Below are 19,035 nucleotides of genomic sequence, written 5' to 3'. Positions count from 1 at the left end.
TGTGCTGCCGCCGCCTCTGCTGCACCTTCCAAGATGCCTGCCCGTACCGCCCCAGCCCGGGTGCCCGCGCTGGCCTCCAGGGCCTTCTCACTGCCCGACGATGTCCGCAGGCGGTAGGTGCTGCGGGGGACTGCGAACCTGGGGTGGGTTGCACGGTGTTGGGGGTGGGGGTGGGGGCCGTTTCCCCTCCGGGTAGCCCGTGGCCGCCGCTGACAGGCGGGCGCGCATGCGTGGGATGGCGCGGCGCGCGGCGGCAGTTGGCGCGGGCAGGGTGGCACTTCCGGTCGCGCGCGCCCCTGGCCGTTTGGCGCCAAAATGGGCCGAGGCCCTCTCACAGCTCCCTGGTGACTGGAAACTTGGGGGTCTCTTCTGACCTCAAAGTAGAGCAAGCCTTGGGTTCGCCTTGGGGATCCCCTTCCTGGAGCAGCCTCAGGCCCAGCCCCTGCCGCCAGCCTGGTCGCGCAGGAAGTGGGCAGCCCGCGGCCTCAGAATACCCCTCGGCCCGGGCACTAAGGCCTCCACTTCCGGTGCCCGGTCCTCTCGAGGGGGTCGGGCCGGCCTGGTCCCCGGGGGTATTTTGGGGGTCCCCTCGGTGCCCCCACGCCACGCATCCCGATGGCAGCCTCCAGAGACAGATGTCGCCGGTCGGGGGACGGGCGCGGCCGGCTCAGGTTTGCGAGCCCCGTCTTCCTCTGGGGGCTCCCTCCATCACCTCATACGGCTAGGGTAGGCGCATTCTGCAAGGAACTCTTCACATACCGTGAGGGCTAGGGCTCGGACGCCGTGAAAGCTGAGTGGTTTCTTCTAGTAAATCGGTGCCTGTGAGCCGTGGGCATCAAGGAAGCCTTGCTAGGGAGAACTGGCTGCAGTTTCCTCCGTGTGTGTGTGTGTGTGTAGGGGGAGTGAGGGGCCAGCACCTAACATCGGGGACTTAGCCAGTCTTAGCTAATCTGTGCACAGGGGTCAGCGGCAAGACCGTTGGGCCCAGGTTTCTTGTTCCTGAAGGGCATCAGTTTCACTCCTGGAAGCTTGCACACCTCACTTGGAGCACTAGTCACGGGAGCCTCGACCAGCCCTGAACACTTCCAGCCAGATTTGTGAACCTGATCTTGCCATTTCTCTATTTCCCTGTGCTTGTTTCCTAAAGTTGTGCCAGTCCAGTCCTGATTTGGGCTTTTGGGCGTGGAGAGTAGGTGTTACAGGCATTTGGGTCTCCCTCCCAGGCGTCAGACCACTTCTTAACCACAGTTAGAGGGTGCTCTGCCTTGCTGAAGAATCCCTATAACTTAAAAATGGAAACATAACTTAAAAATGGAAATGGCGTTAAGGAAGTATCTGGCTTCACTTTAGACCCAGGACAGAGATGTTTGGGCCCAGCCTTCCTTAACTTGATGGTGGGAATGCCACCTCCACTGGCTCATCTAACCTTGGGCAAGTTTCATAAACAAGTTACATCTGTGGACTAGGACAGTTAACATGGGCTTTAAACTGCTATTGGATTAAATGAGAATATGCCTGGCACATAAAGGCCCCCCCCCCCCGTGTTAGCATTATTGACTAATCTAGCTTGCTTTTTTTTCCATTCTGCTAATTGTATAAAACACTTTACATTGTCTCATTTAATCCTCAAGTGTTCTCAAGAGTGGTTGCCACAGGAGTTAACAGCAAGGAAGCAAAGATTCCTGCGGAAGTCTGCTTCTTGCCAAAACCTTTCCCTTCAGCTAGGGCTTTTATTGGGCCAGAGCAAGTGTTTTGTTTGGTTGAATTTGAATGTTCTTAGGTGAGTGTTACAATCCGCCATTCACCCTAGGTTCCATATTACTTTGAATGAGAATTGCTTACTGTGGCTTAGAGTCTTGGGTTTCTGCCTCAGACCATTGACATTGTCAGCTTATGTGACCCTCTCAACAGCTTTTCTTAAATTTTGAATTTCAGCCTATAAAATACACACATAAGCATGGCATTCAGTACTCCTTTTACAATACTCCCTTATACCTCCTTGTAAATGGAGGTAGAACTTTTTGATTCATGGAAATTAGAGACCTCATATTATGGATTATACTGCTAAGTTCAGTAGAATGCTCTAGGAACAAAATGTAGGCCTAGACCTCACTCAGGCATTTCTGTCACTTGTGCTAACTTGTGTTTATATAGCAGCTTCTTTTAAAACTCATACAGTTACATTAACTATGTAACGATACTAGAAAGTATTCTTAACATTTGGGTTTTTAAGTTTAACTTTTTTTTGAAGTATTTTATGTCCTAAGTCTTCTAAAAATAACGCCTTTCAGGACAAGCCACATTTTTCCACTTGAATTTTCTTACTCTGTCCAAGCCACCATCTTTTGTATAGAAAAGCAATAGTCTTCCTACTCGTCTTTCTGTTGCCACTCAGATCTGCTTTCTATAAGTGGAAACTGTGGTCCTCTTTCGATACAAGTTGGAGACAGAGGTTTTCCTGCCCCTTACACTGCCTAATGCACTTGGCTTCAAGTCCGGGATCCCCGTCCACTTGCCTGACTCATCTTGTCCTCTTTTCCTCACAAACCACACGGGTTACCTTTTAGGTTCTCAAGACCTGGGACCGTGCAGAGCAACCAGTGTGAGGCTGGGTTCCACCTACCCCTTCACCATGCTGGGTATTGTCTGTTCATCCGTAAGACTGCTCAGAAAGACACTCCCCTTTCCCTGCGATGAGGTGTTGAATTCTGTCAGCGCATCCCGCATGCTGCCTTTGCAGCTTGGGAGTTGATGATGACTTGTTGTCTGAGCATGTTTGCCCCATTCATTGTACTTGCAGCTCGGTGTCCACTAGACTCGAATGCTTACATGCCAGACGTTCCCCTTCACCGAGGCCTGGATTTACATATTGATTCTAACAACCTCATTGCACAACTCATTTAGCCTTTGTAATTATGACAGCTTTCTTATCTGCTAGCCACTCTGATTAGATTAGAGTGAAGTTCTTAACTAGTTCCATGGCTCCTGAGTAGGTATGGAGGGCAAAACTGAGTTACCTTTTCTAGTTCTCCCCTGCACTAGGATTCTAGAGGTGCAGACTACTGGAGTTCAGATCCCACCCCACCCCTTGCCAGCTGTATGACCGAGTCATCTAACCTCCTGATGCTTTATCTGTAAAATGGGATGGAGGTGCCTGCTCCACTGGGGCATTGTGAAGGCTGAGCTGATAGGTGTAAACGTGGTAGAACAGCGCCTGCACAGAAACCTCCTTCACTGCTTATCACGTGGCAGCTGTATGTTTCACTCCTGTTATTGGGGTGGGGGGCGGTGCATAACTTAAAGTACCAACACGCAGACCTGATACTAAGGCAGATACTAATATAGCAGTGTATGTCTGCTTATCATTCCAACCTTCCTGTTTGCCTGGTTTCTTGTATTATCGTCTCAACTTGCTCTTTTTAATTTTATTTATTTTTGGCTGCGTTGGGTCTTCGTTGCTGCGTTAGGGTTTTTTCTAGTTGCGGTGAGCGGGGGCTACTCTTTGTGGCAGTGCGCAGACTTCTCATTGCGGTGGTATGGAGCACAGGCTCTAGGTGCGTGGGCTTCAGTAGTTGTGGCACGCGGGCTTCAGTAGTTGTGGCACGCGGGCTTCAGTAGTTGTGGCTCACAGGCCCTAGAGCGCAGGCTCAGTAGTTGTGGCGCATGGGCTTAGTTGCTCCGCGGCTTGTGGGATCTTCCCGGACCAGGGCTCAAACCCTGTCCCCTGCATTGGCAGGCGGATTCTTAACCACTGCACCACCAGGGAAGTCCCTGGTCTTGCTCTTTCTCCTGCCACCTTAGCTTAGCTTTTGTGCCGGGTGTCCAGTCTATTCTTCAGTTAAGGTGGTTTTCTACCCTTAATTCTTTGTATCCTTGGCTTTTGTGATGCTGTTTGCCACCAGGGGACCTCTTCCCTGATTTCTGCCATATTCCTTTTCAATTCCTGGACCCTTATTTTCTTCCAGTCTTAGATTTCTGCTTTCAGCAGTTGAGGGTACAGCTGGAGAGGCCTCTTTGGAGAGCCTGTTCTAATTTCTGGCTGCCGAATAGCCATCTAGATAGCTATTCACTGAAATGTCACTCCTAAAATTCATGGTCTGCTTACTTTCTCCCACCGAAAAGTTCAGAATTTCTGGTACTGTATTAATTTTTAATTGCTGCCGTAACAAACTACTTCAGTCTTAGTAGCTTAAATAAAACAAATTTGCTATCTTCTGATTCTGTAGGTCAGAAATGTGGTGTGGGTCTCACTGGATTAAAATTAAAGTGTCAGCAGGCTACATTCCTTTCTGGAGGCGCTAGGGGAGGACCTGTTTCTTACTCTTTCAGGTTGTTGGCAGAATTCGGTCCCTTGTGGTTATAAGACTGAGGTCCCTCTTCTCTTACTGGCTGTAAGGTGAGAGCCATTCCCAGCTACTAGAGGTGATGACATCTGTTGGCTTGTGGCCCCCTTCCTCCGTCTTTAAAGCCAGCAAAGCCAGTTCTCACATCACATCTTTTTGACCCTTCTGTAGTCACATCGCTTGAAATACTGTAGCTGGGAAGTTTCTCTGCTCCTAGGATTTAAGTGACTCGATTGGGCCTACCTGGATAAGCCAAGAAAACCTCCCCATCTCAAGGGCTGTAACCTTAATCACATCTGCAAAGCCCCTTTTGCCCTGTAAGGTAACATATTCACAGGTTCTGGGGAATTAGGGCATGGATATCTTTGCGGGGGGTGGTCCGTTTTCCTTCGTACCACAAATATTATCTCTGGTAGCCCTATACCAACCGCCATGCAGCCCATTACAAAAGGCAGAGTAGACGGAGCTTTGTAACTTCTCTAGCATGTTCTCAGCTCCTGCTGCTAAACCATATTACAGACCAGCATTTCTAGTTTAGGATGTTAGAGTGATTTAACATCTTATCTCTTCCTGTCTGATATATTGTTTATTTCTGCCAGATTGACTTTATTTTTTCCTACTAAAAGATGCCTGATACCTTGGGTTCTACCACCCCCATGACTCTTCCGATGGTTTGTTAACTATGGAGCAAAGTCAATGATTTTGAGCCTGACATTGCTGACCTCCCTCAGACTGGCACCCACCTCCTCTCTCTGGACTTGCCTTTCTTCCCCTGTGTCAGCCCGACTTGTGTGGGTTCCTTGGGTGAACTCTGAGCCAGCGCCCCTGCTGTGCTGCTCCTGTTTGGACAGCTCCCTCTGCCCGGTTCCCGCTGAGCTCTCAATGTCTCTGGATCCCTCCTTCCTGATGCTGATTATACCCTTTTGCTTCAGAAGCCTCAGATTTGAACTCTATTTGTCCACACAGTGGTTTATGTATATCTTTTTCTCCTTTAAAGAACTGCTCTGAGGGAAGCAACTAGGAATGAATTGTGGGATCTTAGACTGGAAGGGAGCTACGGTTTTCTTTTATAAGGTGGTTGCTGTTCTCTGTGACTCCTCTACCTGGTCCTTCATGTCTGCTTCTAATCCTCCTGGCTATGAATGTAAAGCAGATGTGAGGTAGTGTCACCAGTTTTACTGGGAAGGGGATGGGTGCTCCAGTGAAAGCCTGGGTGTCAGGAGCGGCGCACTGGCCAGCCTTCTTCCTGCCACACCTCTGGCTCCTCGGTGCCTGCCCTGGGCTCCAACCTTCCACTCTGGGGCCAAGCAGGTCAAATCCAATCTTCACAGGGCAAGACACTTCAGATAGTCTGAAGATTTGTTTCTCCCTGCCAGGCTAAATATCCCACTTCACAGGAAAGCTTCAAAGAATTCAGACCCACAGATCTGTCTCCTGGCCAAATGTAGGAGTTGTCAGCATTGTGGAAAGGGCCCTTTGATGGGCTTCAGTCTAAGTGTTATCCTTGACACCTGAGGTAACCTGGTCGAGGTAGGAGCTGTGTCCTGCCAGGGTTTTGTGAGGAGAATGACTGAAGACAGGTAGGTGTGATGCTCCTGCAGCAGCATGTGAGTACCGAGTTATGCAGTTGTCCTCATCCAAGGCTCTCCCAGGACCTGAGTTGCTTTGAGGGTAAAATGACTTTTGCCTGGAAGGGGCTTCACATGCTTCTGGAAAGCTTGACTCGGAATCTTGAGTCCAAGTTACACAACATATGTGAAATATAGTATATTACCGCTGTATCTGGAGGCTGCTAAGTCTTTCTTTTTTTTTTTTTTTTTTTTTTTTTTTTTTTTTTGGCCGTACCTTGTGGCATATGGGATCTTCGTTCCCCGACCAGGGATCGAACCGGCGCCCCCTGCCTTGGAAGCACGGAGTCTTAACCACTGGACTGCCAGGGAAGTCCCTGCTAAGTCTTTTCTATAGAAAGGCCTTTCCTGACCATCCAGCAAGTCATGAGGTCCCTGCCTGGTAGTGCCTACATCCCATCACTCAGCTTGTTGCCTGGAACAGGGCCTGGCGTAGAGTAGGCACCCACAGATGGCAGTGGTGGTTGAAGCTAGAAGCAGGATCCACGTGCACTCGGAGTAGCCACTGTATGTCATTAGTCCAGCAAAGCCTGTCACTCAATTCCTGGCTGTGCTGCTTACACTTGCCCTCTGGGAAGGCCAGCCTGGCAGAGCTCTGTTCCTGTCCTCTGGGCTGCTGGTAACTGAGTACCTAGCCTGGGTGCTGGAGGGGAGGAGCCATAGATGGTGGAGGCCCAGTTCCCGCCCAGGGTGCTGCCCCTCTGCTGACGGACGCTTGCCCAGCTGGTTAGACCTGTTCTCACCCAACTGCCCACAGTCAGCACCCAGGCTAGGAACAGCAGCCTCCCCATTTCCTCGGTGTCTTCTAGTTTTGTTCCTTTATTCTTTTTGCTCCCTTCCTCCCCAAAGAGGCAAGATACTAATCTTCAATAATCAAATCAGACCATGATTTTCCAGCTAAACTCATGACAGTTCTGTACTCGTGAATGACTAGGTACAAACATTTACAAGGATGAGCTCTTGGGTGAGGCGCCAGCCAACTTTTCTAGCTTCATCTGTCTTCCTTGTGTGTGGGCACCCCCTGCTGCCTCAGATGCCTTGACTCCTCCATTTTCCTATATTCCTCATCAGGAATATGCTGCCACCACCCCATCCTGGCCTTTGGGAATGTTAGCTGGCTGTTCCCCACAGCATCCTGTCACCCTGGTCCACTCTTTCTAACCTCTGTATGCCCTCCTATGAAATCTTGTCAGGTCCAACTGGAGGAAGACCACCTGTAGGTCAGTTAACTTGGGAAGGACCCCAACTGTGTGACCTGCTTCCCCTTTCCCAGTGTCTTTAAAAGAATGTTAAAAAAAAAAAGAAATAATGTTGTTCTAGAGCTCCTATATCATCTCTTACCACCATCAGAAAACCACCCCCCAAAAGGGGGGCCTCATTCATATTGAAAATAACTTTTTAAAAAATTAATTAATTAATTTTAGTTTTGGCTGTGTTGGGTCTTTGTTTCTGTGCGAGGGCTTTCTCTAGTTGCAGCGAGCGGGGACCACTTTTCATCGCGGTGCGCGGGCCTCTCACTGTCACGACCTCTCTTGTTGTGGAGCACAGGCTCCAGACACGCAGGCTCAGTAGTTGTGGCTCACGGGCCCAGTTGCTCCGTGGCATGTGGGATCTTCCCAGACCAGGGCTCGAAGCCGTGTCCCCTGCATTGGCAGGCAGATTCTCAACCGCTGCGCCACCAGGGAAGCCCGAAAATAACTTCTTAACGTGTAGGCATTACAGTAGGGCATTCTAGACACTGGGGGAGGGAAAAACCATTGTATTTTTTTCTAACATTCATGTTAAACTTATTTCCAAAGTTCTTTAAACTGTGGTATTCTTACAGGTAGACAAGGTTGCTTAACAAGTGTTTGTTTCTTCCCTTTTTCTTCCCCCAGGCTCAAAGATTTGGAAAGAGATAGTTTAACAGAAAAGGTAAGGTAATCTCTACCTTAACAAAATTTATGATCAAATGTGACCAATTGACAGATACTGTGTAGTTCATAAAAACAAATTTAAGTGGAATTGGCTCTCTTTTCCCTAAAGTTGAGGATACGTTGGATGTTTTTGTCTAATGTGCTGTACTAATAGGATATTATTGGTTAGCTTTTGGTAGCTCATCGAGTTTCCCCGTCTGGGTTCTGTAGCCTCAAGTCTGGATTATAACGTGTCCCGGTCACACTGTTTTTCAAAATCAGTTTTGTTCTAGTACACTATTATGTATCTGTTTCACCTCTAATCTTTCCATTTTTCACCACTCTGGAGATGGTGTGATATGATCTTAGTGGAAACATCACGAACATGTCTTGTGAATATTTAGTTTTCTTTTTAGCTGACTCAGCATTGCCTGCCATTCAGTCATTGTTAGGTGACCAGGCAGTGTAACTATTTGTGTATTGGTCCATTAGTTCATAGCTTGGGAGTGCAGAGACTTCTAAACCTATATCCTTCCCTTAGGAATGCGTGAAGGAGAAATTGAATCTCTTGCATGAATTTCTGCAGACAGAAATAAAGAATCAATTATGTGACTTGGAAACCAAATTACATAAAGAAGAATTATCAGAGGTAAGTCCTCAGTATCCCAGTGGCTAGAAAATGTTTCCTCCCATGTAACTTGTCTGTGACCAGGGAGGCAGAATAATCCCACCTCTCCCTGTTACCTGATAGTTACACAGGAAGCGCATGTGTTTCCTTATTCTCTCATTGCCACTTGTTTACATTCACTGCTACTTAAATTATCCTTTCCTGCTGTAGGAGGGCTACCTGGCTAAAGTCAAATCCCTTTTAAATAAAGATTTGTCCTTGGAGAACGGAGCTCATGCTTTCAGTCGGGAAGTGAATGGATGTCTAGAAAACGGGAGCCAGACAAGTGGTGAGGAGCACAGAGTGGAAATAGCAGAGAAAAAGAAGTCCCCCAAACCTGTTTCCAAACTTTGCATGCCCAGGAGAAGCAAGTCCGATGCAGAAACAAAATGTAAGAGTGCTTGACTCGTTTGACCTCGTTGGAGTCTGGTACCACCTAAGGGGAGGACAGACTTGGCGCCATAGGGTCTGTCTGTTCCCCCCCAACACAACCCCTCCACCGGCAGTACTTGTTTTTTGTGTATCTTTTGGGGTTTTTTTGTTTTTTGGGGGCGGGGGTGGGGGGTGGCTGTGTTGCTCGGCTTGTACGATCTTAGTTCTCCAACCGGGGATCGAACTCGGGCCCTCAGCAGTGAGAGTGCCGAGTCTTAACCACTGGACCACCATGGAATTCCCTCTTGTGTATACTTCTAACTAGCTTAGATATATACCTGCAATTTTTGTCTTCAACCAAGTTATAGAGCATTAGATCCCCAAATGTGGTTGAATTTATGAGGTATAAGATAACAGGAGCTACTGATGTTTATTACGTCTAAGTTACATGCCTGCTTAAGCTGAACATTTATTCTTAGACTCCTTCCCCGCTTGTAGTCAGAGTAACTCTTCTGGAATTTTTAAAAATAAGAGCATGGGACTTGAGCTCAGGTCAGGTGCTTGGCCACTTCATCTTTTGACGAAATAAGCGGAGGTTCTGTTTCCTTTTCCGTCTCAGGGTTGGGCCCCTCATACAAGAGCTTGTGTTGAAATGGCCCAGCAAACTGGCAGGTGCTAATTTGATGACTTTATCAAGATGGTGGTTGCTTAGAATAAGAAGAGAAGGATACTTAATCCTCAGAACCTGGTCTCTGCACCAGCTTGGTAATGCTGAAGAACTGTACCTTCGCTGTGAACTCTTTATTCATAGTGGCTTTTTTGTTTCTTTTTCTTTAAGCAGCTGAAGTCTCATCTAGCCCCAGGATTACAAGGCAAACTACCAGGCAGACCACCATCACATCTCATTTCACAAGGGGGTCAGTATATAATGAATGGACAGCCCCCATTTTAGGGGCCAACTGTTTTTGGTAAAACACGTATAGAATTAGTAGGATGTAACTTAGTAATTCTGACTTCCACATTGTTAGGTTTTCCTTTTGATATTCTGTAATTAGACATCCATGAACAGCATTTCTGAAGACCTCATCCATTTTTACTCTTAACATAGGAAACTTCAAATGTACATACACAAAATTACCAAGGATAGTAAAATGAACCCCTGTGTACCTATCACCCAGTGTCAACAACAGTTAACAGCTCCTGTCTGTTGTTTCATCTATACCCCCATATGCTCCAAGTGAATTATTCCAAATGGATTACAACTCCATACACACCCATGTCCCCCCAGTTGGATTACTTTGAAACAAATCGGACATGTCATCTTATCCACAAATATGATATTTCTAGATGACAAGGTCTCTTTCTTTGACAAGTTTTTTATTCATATTTTGCTATAATTGCTAACATCTAGCAAACCGTCTTTTGAAGAAGACAAAACATGCCTTATAAAGTGTAACAGTTCCTTACTAACAAATACATAGCAGTGTTCATTCTTCCCCTTGTGTAACAGAGTTTGGTTGATTTGCTCCTTAAGCCTTTCAAGTGATAGATTCCTTAGTTTCTTGCCATTTATTTAAAGAAAATAGGTCTTTTGTCTACTAGCTTCTAGGTCTGGCTGACTGCATCGTTTTGGTGGTTAATGTGTTCCCTTGTCTCCAGTTCTCTGTACACTGGTAGTTAGGTCTAGAGTCTTGATCAGATTCCAGCCTTATTTTGTGAGACTTCATTGACGGCATGGGGCTGTCCATCAGAGGCATGTAATGTCTGTTCGGTGATTCTAGCAGCCGTTGATCAAAGTCTAGATCCATTACTTCTTAAGGTTTGCAAAATGGTGGTATTCTAAACCTGTCATCCAAAGAAACATTAAGCTCGAAGCTTCTTTTAATGTCCTGGCAGAAAGGGCTTCTCCTTGGAGGGAAGAGGGTGTCCATGCCCTGAATCTTTCCAAACAGAGGGTACTCTTGGTAGGGAGGAATATAAGTTGTTTCGTGCCCACTGGAGGACTAGGGTCTGGCTGAGCTAACAGTTGGCTTTACTGTGTGTGACAGCCCTGCCAAACGGAAACCTGAGGAAGACGCTGAAAAAGCAAAATCAGATGATTCTGTCGATGAAGAAGAAAAAGACCAGGTAGGGCTCGTGTTTAAGTTTCTTAACTCTGCCTTATTTTGGTACACTTGCTGGTAGTTGTGAATGTATACTTGGTCTATCTATGGCCCAGAAGTGACTGAGAGGATGTTAGAACATATCCCTGGACCCTGGGCAGTACGAAGTGTGTTAGGGTTAGACCTGAGGGCTCAGAAGGCCCGTAACTTTGGTCTATTCCCTCCTGTCTACTTTCCTACCTCTCCAGTTGTCAAGATTTGACAGTCAAACCAGCAGATGTGATGTGTTTAAAGCATTTCCTTCTGATGTCAGATAAGCCCCTTTCCCACATCTAATTTCTCTAGAAAAGCAGAATTGTCATGTTATGTGTATCGTAATAATGCTGCTTAGACTTTTTAGGTTAGAAAACTGGCGGCTTGCCAAAGGCCTCCAATATCGAAAATGTCAGTCTCTAGCACTGTCCCATGTGACTTGAGGGGCAAACCTAGATAATACCAGATGGTCACACACTATCTATTTCAGTCCTGCCACAGGATTAGCTGTGTAAGTCGGGAAGTCTGTAGGTTACAGGTGGGTAGTAAATGCCCCGTTACCTGCTAAAGATGAGTATCCGTGGTTTGCTCTAAGGCAGGGTTTCTCAACGAAGGCATTGACTTTTGGGGCCAGGTAAACCTTTGCTGTGGGGGTGAGTCCTGTGCATCATAGAATGTTTAGCAAGGTCCCGACCTCTACTCCCTAGATGCCCGTAACATTCCCTCTCTCCTCCCAGTTGTGACAACCAAAATCACCTTCAGACTTTCCCAGGTGTCCCCTGGGGGGCACAGTTGCACTGAGCGAGAAGCACTGGACTCAAGGCTACCAATATCACTGAGGTGGACTTGACGTCCTGTTGTAAAAGACATACTCATTCTCCTGTTTAGTCAGACTACCCACTCACAGGTGGGACACTGAGACAGAGGGAAACAGCTTGTCCAAGTCACGTGGCCACATCCCTTGCCTCCTAAGAAAACGTGTCACAGGTGAAAGCAAGCTGGCTCTTGTAATATTGGCAAGTCTTTTTTTTTTTTAACAAGTGTGCCAGTTTTAGAGTTGTTCTTTGCCCTCTAACCTTTTGGAGGGCTTACGTAGCCTTTTAGCTTCTAAAGAAACGAACTGGGGCACTCTTTCCCAAGCAGGAAGCAGTTTCACTGGCAGTGTGTGTGAGACCTTGGGGACTTGGAGGATGAACACTTGTCGAAACAGGGTTTATCCCGATATGCTAGAGTAAGGCTCAGTGCACCACACCAGTGTTATCAGGTGGTGGTGGTCAAATAAGTAGTACTACAGAGAGAATCTTACTTTAGTCAATTTAAAGTTTTGAGATCTCACTGTGTTTTTTAAAACAGGTATTAAATACATGCATTTGGTAAAACAGTACAAAAGGCTGTTTGGTACATAGGGGTGGTACTCCCCCCTCTCCATCCTGTCCTTCCTTTGAGAGGCGAGCATTCATCAGTTTCTTCTGTATTGTTTCAGATGATATGTATGTATGTATAACTGTAGTATAAAATCTATCTTAGGGTTCTCCAGAGAAACAGACCCAGTGATGTCTGTATGTATGAGATTAATTTAAGCAACTGAGTCACACGATTTCAGGCTGGCAAGTCTGAAATGTGCAGGACAGGCCAACAGGCTGCAGACCCAGGGAAGAGTTGATGTTGTAGCTCGAGTCTAAAGGCAGTCTGGAGGCAGAATTTTATATATACACATACAGATTAATTCCGTATAATATAGTACAGGGGTTCTGTGTAGTTTACCCAACTTTCTCCAATGGTAACATCTCACGTAACTGTAATAGCAAAACCAGAACATGGACATCGGCGTAATCTACACACTTTATTCACTGTGCATGTATGGTCACATGTACGCATGCATGCATTCTTGTAACCTCCACCTCAGACAAGACATAGATCGGTTTCATCACCACAATATATTTTTTTTTTCACCACAATATTTTTATCCCTCTTAAATACATAAATACAGATATCCTGGAGATGGCAAGCGTTGTGAACTTAGGGAAGTAGTGTACTAAGGTATTCATCAGAGAAGGGCTGGTGTCCAGTTTAGGTTGTCATCATCACTTCCTGATGTGAATCCCAAATTACTACTTTGGTTTTTTTCTAGTGTTAACAAATTCCTGACATGAGGCGGATCTTTGACTTTACGTAGCGTCACTAGATGACCTCTAGTGCCCAGATGTGTGCCGGGCCAGCTCCTGGGCCTCTCTTTGTTTTGAGGGTGGTGGGACATCAACACCAGGCTGAAGGTTGCCCAGATCTCCCCCAAACCCAGATTACCCCTCAACCCCTGTTTTTAACCACATCAAATGTATTTATTTAATACTTTGACTCATGCTTTTGGTTTTGATCTTCTTTTGAAATATTGTTTTTCTCTTTTTCCCTTCTCTCCACATAGGAGGAAAAGAGACGTAGAGTTACATCCAGAGAACGGTAAGAATAATAATCTTTTCTGTGCAATATGTAACCTTGATGACTGAAATTACTTTTCTGAAATCTTCTAAAAAGAAGAACTTTATAGTGAGTTGCCGGGGTGACCATAGATAGCTTAAGGATGCCGAGTTTGCAGTCAGATTATTAACCTTGTGATTCAGGTAGAATTGTCTTGCAAAGAGTGAATTGGGGGCAACTGGCCGTTATCAGAACTAGATCTAAAGGTTGTATTAAATATTAAATGTTGAGGTAATATGTGCCTTTCAGGGCTTCTGAGATGAAGATTGATTTTTTGGGGCGGTGGGTAGGAAGGAAGACCTTTTGAAAATTGCTTCCACGGGAGGAGTCTGTGAAAGTCAACATTAGGGTGTGTGATTTTGCTTGACAGAGTTGCTGGACTGCTCCCTGCAGAAGAACCGGGAAGAGTAAGACCAGGAACACACGTGGAAGAAGAAGAAAGAGATGATAAAGTAAAGCCTGGTCACCTCCAGGTTTGTCACTTCCACCTTAATCTCAGAACCCATTTGGTTCTAGGAAGGGGGGTGAGGGTGTGGGGAGCGTGTAGGAACAGAGTGACTTTCACTAACGATCAAAGTGACCTTGAATTTAGCTAAAATGCTCTTCAAACTCATTTTTCTGCTGGTTCTCTATGTGGAAGGTGTGTTACGTGGCTGTGGTGATAGTAAATCAGCGGTAGGCCTGGAAGTCAGCTGAACCTCTGCTACTTGATCAGTCAGTCACAGAGCTTCAGTCTGTCCGCTCTCCTGCCTGCCTCTCCTGCCCATGGGGTCCTTGTGAAGGTCTCATTTTCAAACACATGAGGTGCTAAAGTGCTCTAGTATCGTCCAGGTATAGAGTTGCATTCTTAACTGAGATCAGATGAGTTCTTTCCCCAGACCTCCAGCTCCTTTGTAAAATCGGAGTTTAAGGTTCTGTGAAATACAGATGTACCCACTGAACCCCCATGGGAGGGGGTAGGAGAAGGAATAGGGGGTCTGATACTGGAAGCTTTACCATTAGACAGCACTGCCCCATATGACAAAGGGCTGACATTGGTCAGTCACAGGTGGTAGAACAATATCAGGTCCCTTTTGGGTTTTTTGTTGTTGTTGTTTTTTGTGGTACGCGGGCCTCTCACTGTTGTGGCCTCTCCCGTTGCGGAGCACAGGCTCCGGACGCGCAGGCTCAGCGGCCATGACTCACGGGCCCAGCCGCTCCGCGGCATGTGGGATCTTCCCGGACCCGGGCACGAACCCGTGTCCCCTGCATCGGCAGGCGGACTCTCAACCACTGTGCCACCAGGGAAGCCCTAGGTCCCTTTTGGTTTTATTAAGACATTGATTAGAGGTTTCTTAGAAACTCAAATGGGTGGGTGGTGTGTGCCCTTATTGAGAGCCTGTTAAAGGATGGGTGTCTGTTATTTTGTCCTAATGGGGAATCAACTAAAGATGTATAATTCTTGAATTATTTGGTACTTGAAACTAGTCTTTAACTGATCACTTCCCTACCCTGATCCTAGTTAAAGTTAGCAGCAGTTACAGTTGGGACACATGTTGACACATGTTGACACATGAAGAAGCGGTTCTAGTGGACTAGCGTGACCACCACCCTCCAAAGAAGGATTTGAGGGCAAGATTGAAATCCCTTGTCTGTGACCAGACTCCCAGGATCTCTTCTTCCAGGAGGAAGGTCTGCAATGTGTTCCTTCTGTTAACATCACCAACCTTTGTGATCTCCTTACAAAGTGTGGGGTTCCTGAGGCTGAATTCTGCTCTCTGGAGAGGCGTGTTTAGCTCTCTAAATTCAGACTCAAAACAATTTGTTGTCCATGTTTGAGACGGAGCTCTTTTCCAGATTGGGTCATTCTACTTCATTTCTTTATTAGATTCCTAGTTTTGATAAAGTTTTCTATGAGACTGTCAACACTTAATAATGACAAGTAGATAGTATTTTGCCCCCAAATCCCTCTTAAACATCAGGATCTGTCTAAGAGTTCTTTAACTTCCTGCCTACCTACCCCACCAAAAAAAGTGCCTTTTTTTTTTTTTAATTTATTTCGGCATTCGGGATCTTTAGTTGTGGCATGTGAACTCTTAGTTATGGCATGTGGATCCAGTTCCCCGACCAGGGATCGAACCTGGGCCCCCAGCATTAGGAACACAGAGTCTTAGCCACTGGACCACCAGGAAAGTCCCAAAAATGTGCTGTCTTGAAAGAAGAGAATCTTTATTCCAACTAGACTGCAGGATCAGTTTAAGTATTTTATTTCCGTAAAACTCTTTAGTAGAAAGATTCAAATCAAATGCAAAAATTAACTAATCTGGGCTTCCCTGGTGGCGCAGTGGTTGAGAGTCCGCCTGCCGATGCAGGGGACACGGGTTCGTGCCCCGGTCCGGGAAGATCCCACATGCCGCGGAGCGGCTGGGCCCGTGAGCCATGGCCGCGGAGCCTGCGCATCCGGAGCCTGTGCTCTGCAACAGGAGAGGCCACAACAGTGAGAGGCCCGCGTACCACAGAAAACAAAAAAAAAATTAACTAGTCTTTTTTTTTTTTTTTTTTGGTCTCCCCCTCCCCTCCACTTAGGAAGAAAAGAGACTCAGAAGTCAAACCAAAGAACTGTAAGTACAGTTAACATGCCTTTGTACTTTGTGAAGCTTACTTGCTAAAACAAGCGTTCTGGTAAAAATAATGGATTGGACAGAGTGTTAAGTGCACTGATCATACATATGCTGTGTGGATGACTTCTGCTCGTGTAAGGTCGGACCACCACACTGAAGGCTGAGGTCAGGTGAGATTTAGCTGACCTTGACCCCAGGCCTCTTCTTGGTGGTGCTCATGCAGCAAGCAGCTAGTCAGGTGGTGGTTAAAGGGCATTGAGCAGCTCTGTCCCTTCCCCACAGCTGTGAAGGCGCTGTATGACAAACTGCCCCGAAGCTCAGTGGCTTACGAGAGTAACCATGTTTTGAGCGTACATGTTCGCGGCTCAGTGGCCATTGGCTGATCTTGGTCAGGTGGACCCGCTTCAGCCCCAAGACTTGGCCAGCCTGGGTGTGCTCCCGTGGCAGTGGCAGCACCTGAGGGCAGAAGTGGAAAGCAGCCTCTGACAGACAGTGGGCTGAAGCAAATGTCGAGGCTGGGCCTGAGTCTGGGGTGGGCAGAACACCTGAACCGAGTGGCCGGGCCCTGGCGGACGGAGAGGTGAGGACTTTCTGGACGGCACCTCAGGCCAGCTAGCAAACCTGCACAGGAATCCACCACAGGCAGGATTCCCATCAGGTTACCAGAGATCAGTGGATCCCTGTTGTCTCTTTTGTTTGTAAACTACTGCGTGTCTCAGCAACAGGGAAGTGTAGACGGCGCTTCCGAGATCATACTTTCTGAAGTAATAAATGCCTTCTGGGTTTCTTGCTCTGAAAACTTGCCCTTCAGATAAGAAATACAATCCATGCTCTAACTTAGGGGAGGAGACCGTGTAAACCCCTCACTGGGGCTGCTTGAAAGGGCAGCGGGCGCCCTGAGCTGACTGTGTGTTTCGTTCTGCGGCAGAACACCTAAACAGAAATCTAAGGAGGAGCCAGACAGAGATGCAAGGCCCGGAGGAGCTCAGGCTGAAATGAATGAAGGAGAAGACAAAGTAAAGACTGACTCTGTCACTTATCTCTACCTGATCCTTACGTTCCCAGTTGGTGGGGAGAAATGGCGTGGGGTAGGGCTCTGTGTTCAGCTCCAGCCCTACCTGCCCGTGGGGTGGCGCTGGGCAGGTCAGCTGCTACCCTTCGTGGGGGTGGGTGGCTGTCACTTCATGTCAGCGCCTGATACATAGTGAGTGTTCAGTTGTCTGTGCATCGTAACGGTGGGGAGGGCCTCTGTGTGCTGGACTAAGGCGTGTGTGGAGCCAGCTTCTCTTCAGAGCCTCTGCCCTGAGAAGGCTTGACGTGTCACCCCAGCTACATGGTGTCATCACACTTGTGCTGCTTTACCAACCAGTCAGTCTCCTGAGTTCTGAGCCTAGCTCTTCCCTTCCCTGCCAGCTTCCCCAGTTCAGCTAAGTGAGCACATTTAAACCCTAAAACACTACATTGATCCAGGGGTGGGCCTGTGTAAACGTCCTGGGCAGCAAGGTTATCCACAGGGCTGTGAACTCCAGGGGAGGGGGACACAGATGCTGGGGGCCGCAGCACAGGACTCTTAAGCTCCTTAGCAGTTTGGTCCCTGTCTAAGAGAAGCCAAACGAGGGTGGTCCCAGGATTGTCTCTGGTTTTCTGTCTGAGATCTAGAGAGCAGAGCCAGAGGTCAGACTTGCTGGGTCGTGAGCATTCTCGCTTCCAGCGGGCACCCCTTCTTGTTCTATGGCAGATGATCCTTTCGGTGTTTCCTCCAGCTTGTTCTATCTAACATGTTATTGTCTCTCATCTTTCTGTCTGGATATTCATTACCTTACTGTCAGCACTCGCCTGGCATCCCTTCAGATCTAGAGAGATCTTAGCGGTGCTGTCAAACCACCCATTTTCCTCAGACGGCAACTGGTAGGAGCTTTAGACCACACAGCCAGCACTTTTGCCTCACGGCAGAAAAGGACAAAAGGATCAAACATTTGACTTTGTCTAATGAGTTGGTGACCAAGTCGGGAATTCCTACTTCTACTTCTGTCCCATACTAGATTCCGAAGTTTAGTGTTGTCACCCCCTACCCCACTTCTACTGTCCCAGTGCCTGTCTGTATGACATCTTCACCCCTGACCAAACGACAGACGGAGCTATGGGCATTTTGGCCGACATAAGCAAAATGGCTATAATATTCCCTTTTACTTTGAGCTATCCTAGGACAGGGGTTGGTAAACTGTGATCCACAGGTCAAATCTGGCCCTCTGCCTGTTTTCATAAAGTTTTATTGGAACACAGTCATACCATTTCACTTATGTATTGTTTCTGGCTGCTTTTGTGCTACAGTGGCAGAGTTGAGTAGCTGTGACACAGGTCTGTGGCTTGTACATCTGAAAATGTGTATTTTTTTGCCCTTTACAGGAAGTTTGCCAACTACCGGTCAACTCTTGTTTGTAGGTGTTAGGAAACTGAGTTAACATTTTTGAAGCCTCATCTCTACCCTGTAGACCTGCCCAGATTTTCCTGTTCTCTCATTCCACAGTGCTGCAATCCTTAACTGATACTTTGGGGTTTTGTCTCGCTCTTACTCAGAAATTAATTTTCCCCCCTTTATTTCTCCACCCACACTTTCCCCTCTCAGGATGAAAAGAGGCACAGAAGTCAACCCAAAGATCTGTAAGTGGTTAAAATGCTTGTGCTTTTGTGCTGTGCTTTGTGTAATTTAAATTAGCGAAATAACTGTTGGAGATCTGTGATGTAGAGGTTTACAGGGAATTGCTGGTGCTATTGGAAGATTGGATCAGTTTGGGCGGGGCTGGATGAGAAATCAAACTCTGGGCCCCATCTTACCTGATACCCTCTGCCACGTGGGTAGTGCTCCTGTCACTGCACTGTCACATGTCTCTTAGTTTCCGGCACCTCTCATCAGGCCCCA

At 47.1% G+C, this 19,035-nt stretch overlaps 1 protein-coding gene across 6 annotated transcripts in view; it reads left to right on the top strand.

The window, feature by feature from the left end:
* DNMT1 (DNA methyltransferase 1) overlaps positions 1–19,035 on the top strand; it is a 42,381-nt gene continuing 23,346 nt past the window's right edge. For 2 of the 6 annotated variants that reach the window (XM_060007691.1, XM_060007689.1), the window contains exons 1-11: positions 1–113; positions 7,849–7,885; positions 8,408–8,515; positions 8,705–8,924; positions 9,744–9,822; positions 10,954–11,032; positions 13,463–13,497; positions 13,886–13,988; positions 16,081–16,115; positions 17,044–17,131; positions 18,742–18,776. In XM_060007691.1, the coding sequence (XP_059863674.1) occupies positions 34–113; positions 7,849–7,885; positions 8,408–8,515; positions 8,705–8,924; positions 9,744–9,822; positions 10,954–11,032; positions 13,463–13,497; positions 13,886–13,988; positions 16,081–16,115; positions 17,044–17,131; positions 18,742–18,776 (899 nt within the window). In that variant the 5' untranslated portion in view covers positions 1–33. Of the gene's footprint in view, positions 114–7,782; positions 7,886–8,407; positions 8,516–8,704; positions 8,925–9,743; positions 9,823–10,953; positions 11,033–13,462; positions 13,498–13,885; positions 13,989–16,080; positions 16,116–17,043; positions 17,132–18,741; positions 18,777–19,035 lie in introns of those variants that run through there. The other 4 variants (XM_060007692.1, XM_060007690.1, XM_060007693.1 and 1 more) reach the window with 4 other exon arrangements.

The sequence above is a fragment of the Delphinus delphis genome, chromosome 3 (genome assembly GCF_949987515.2).
Source record: "Delphinus delphis chromosome 3, mDelDel1.2, whole genome shotgun sequence".
Lineage (NCBI taxonomy): Eukaryota > Metazoa > Chordata > Mammalia > Artiodactyla > Delphinidae > Delphinus > Delphinus delphis.
The sequence above is the reverse complement of the archived record's forward strand: the minus strand, read 5'-3'. Positions and strand labels throughout refer to the sequence as shown.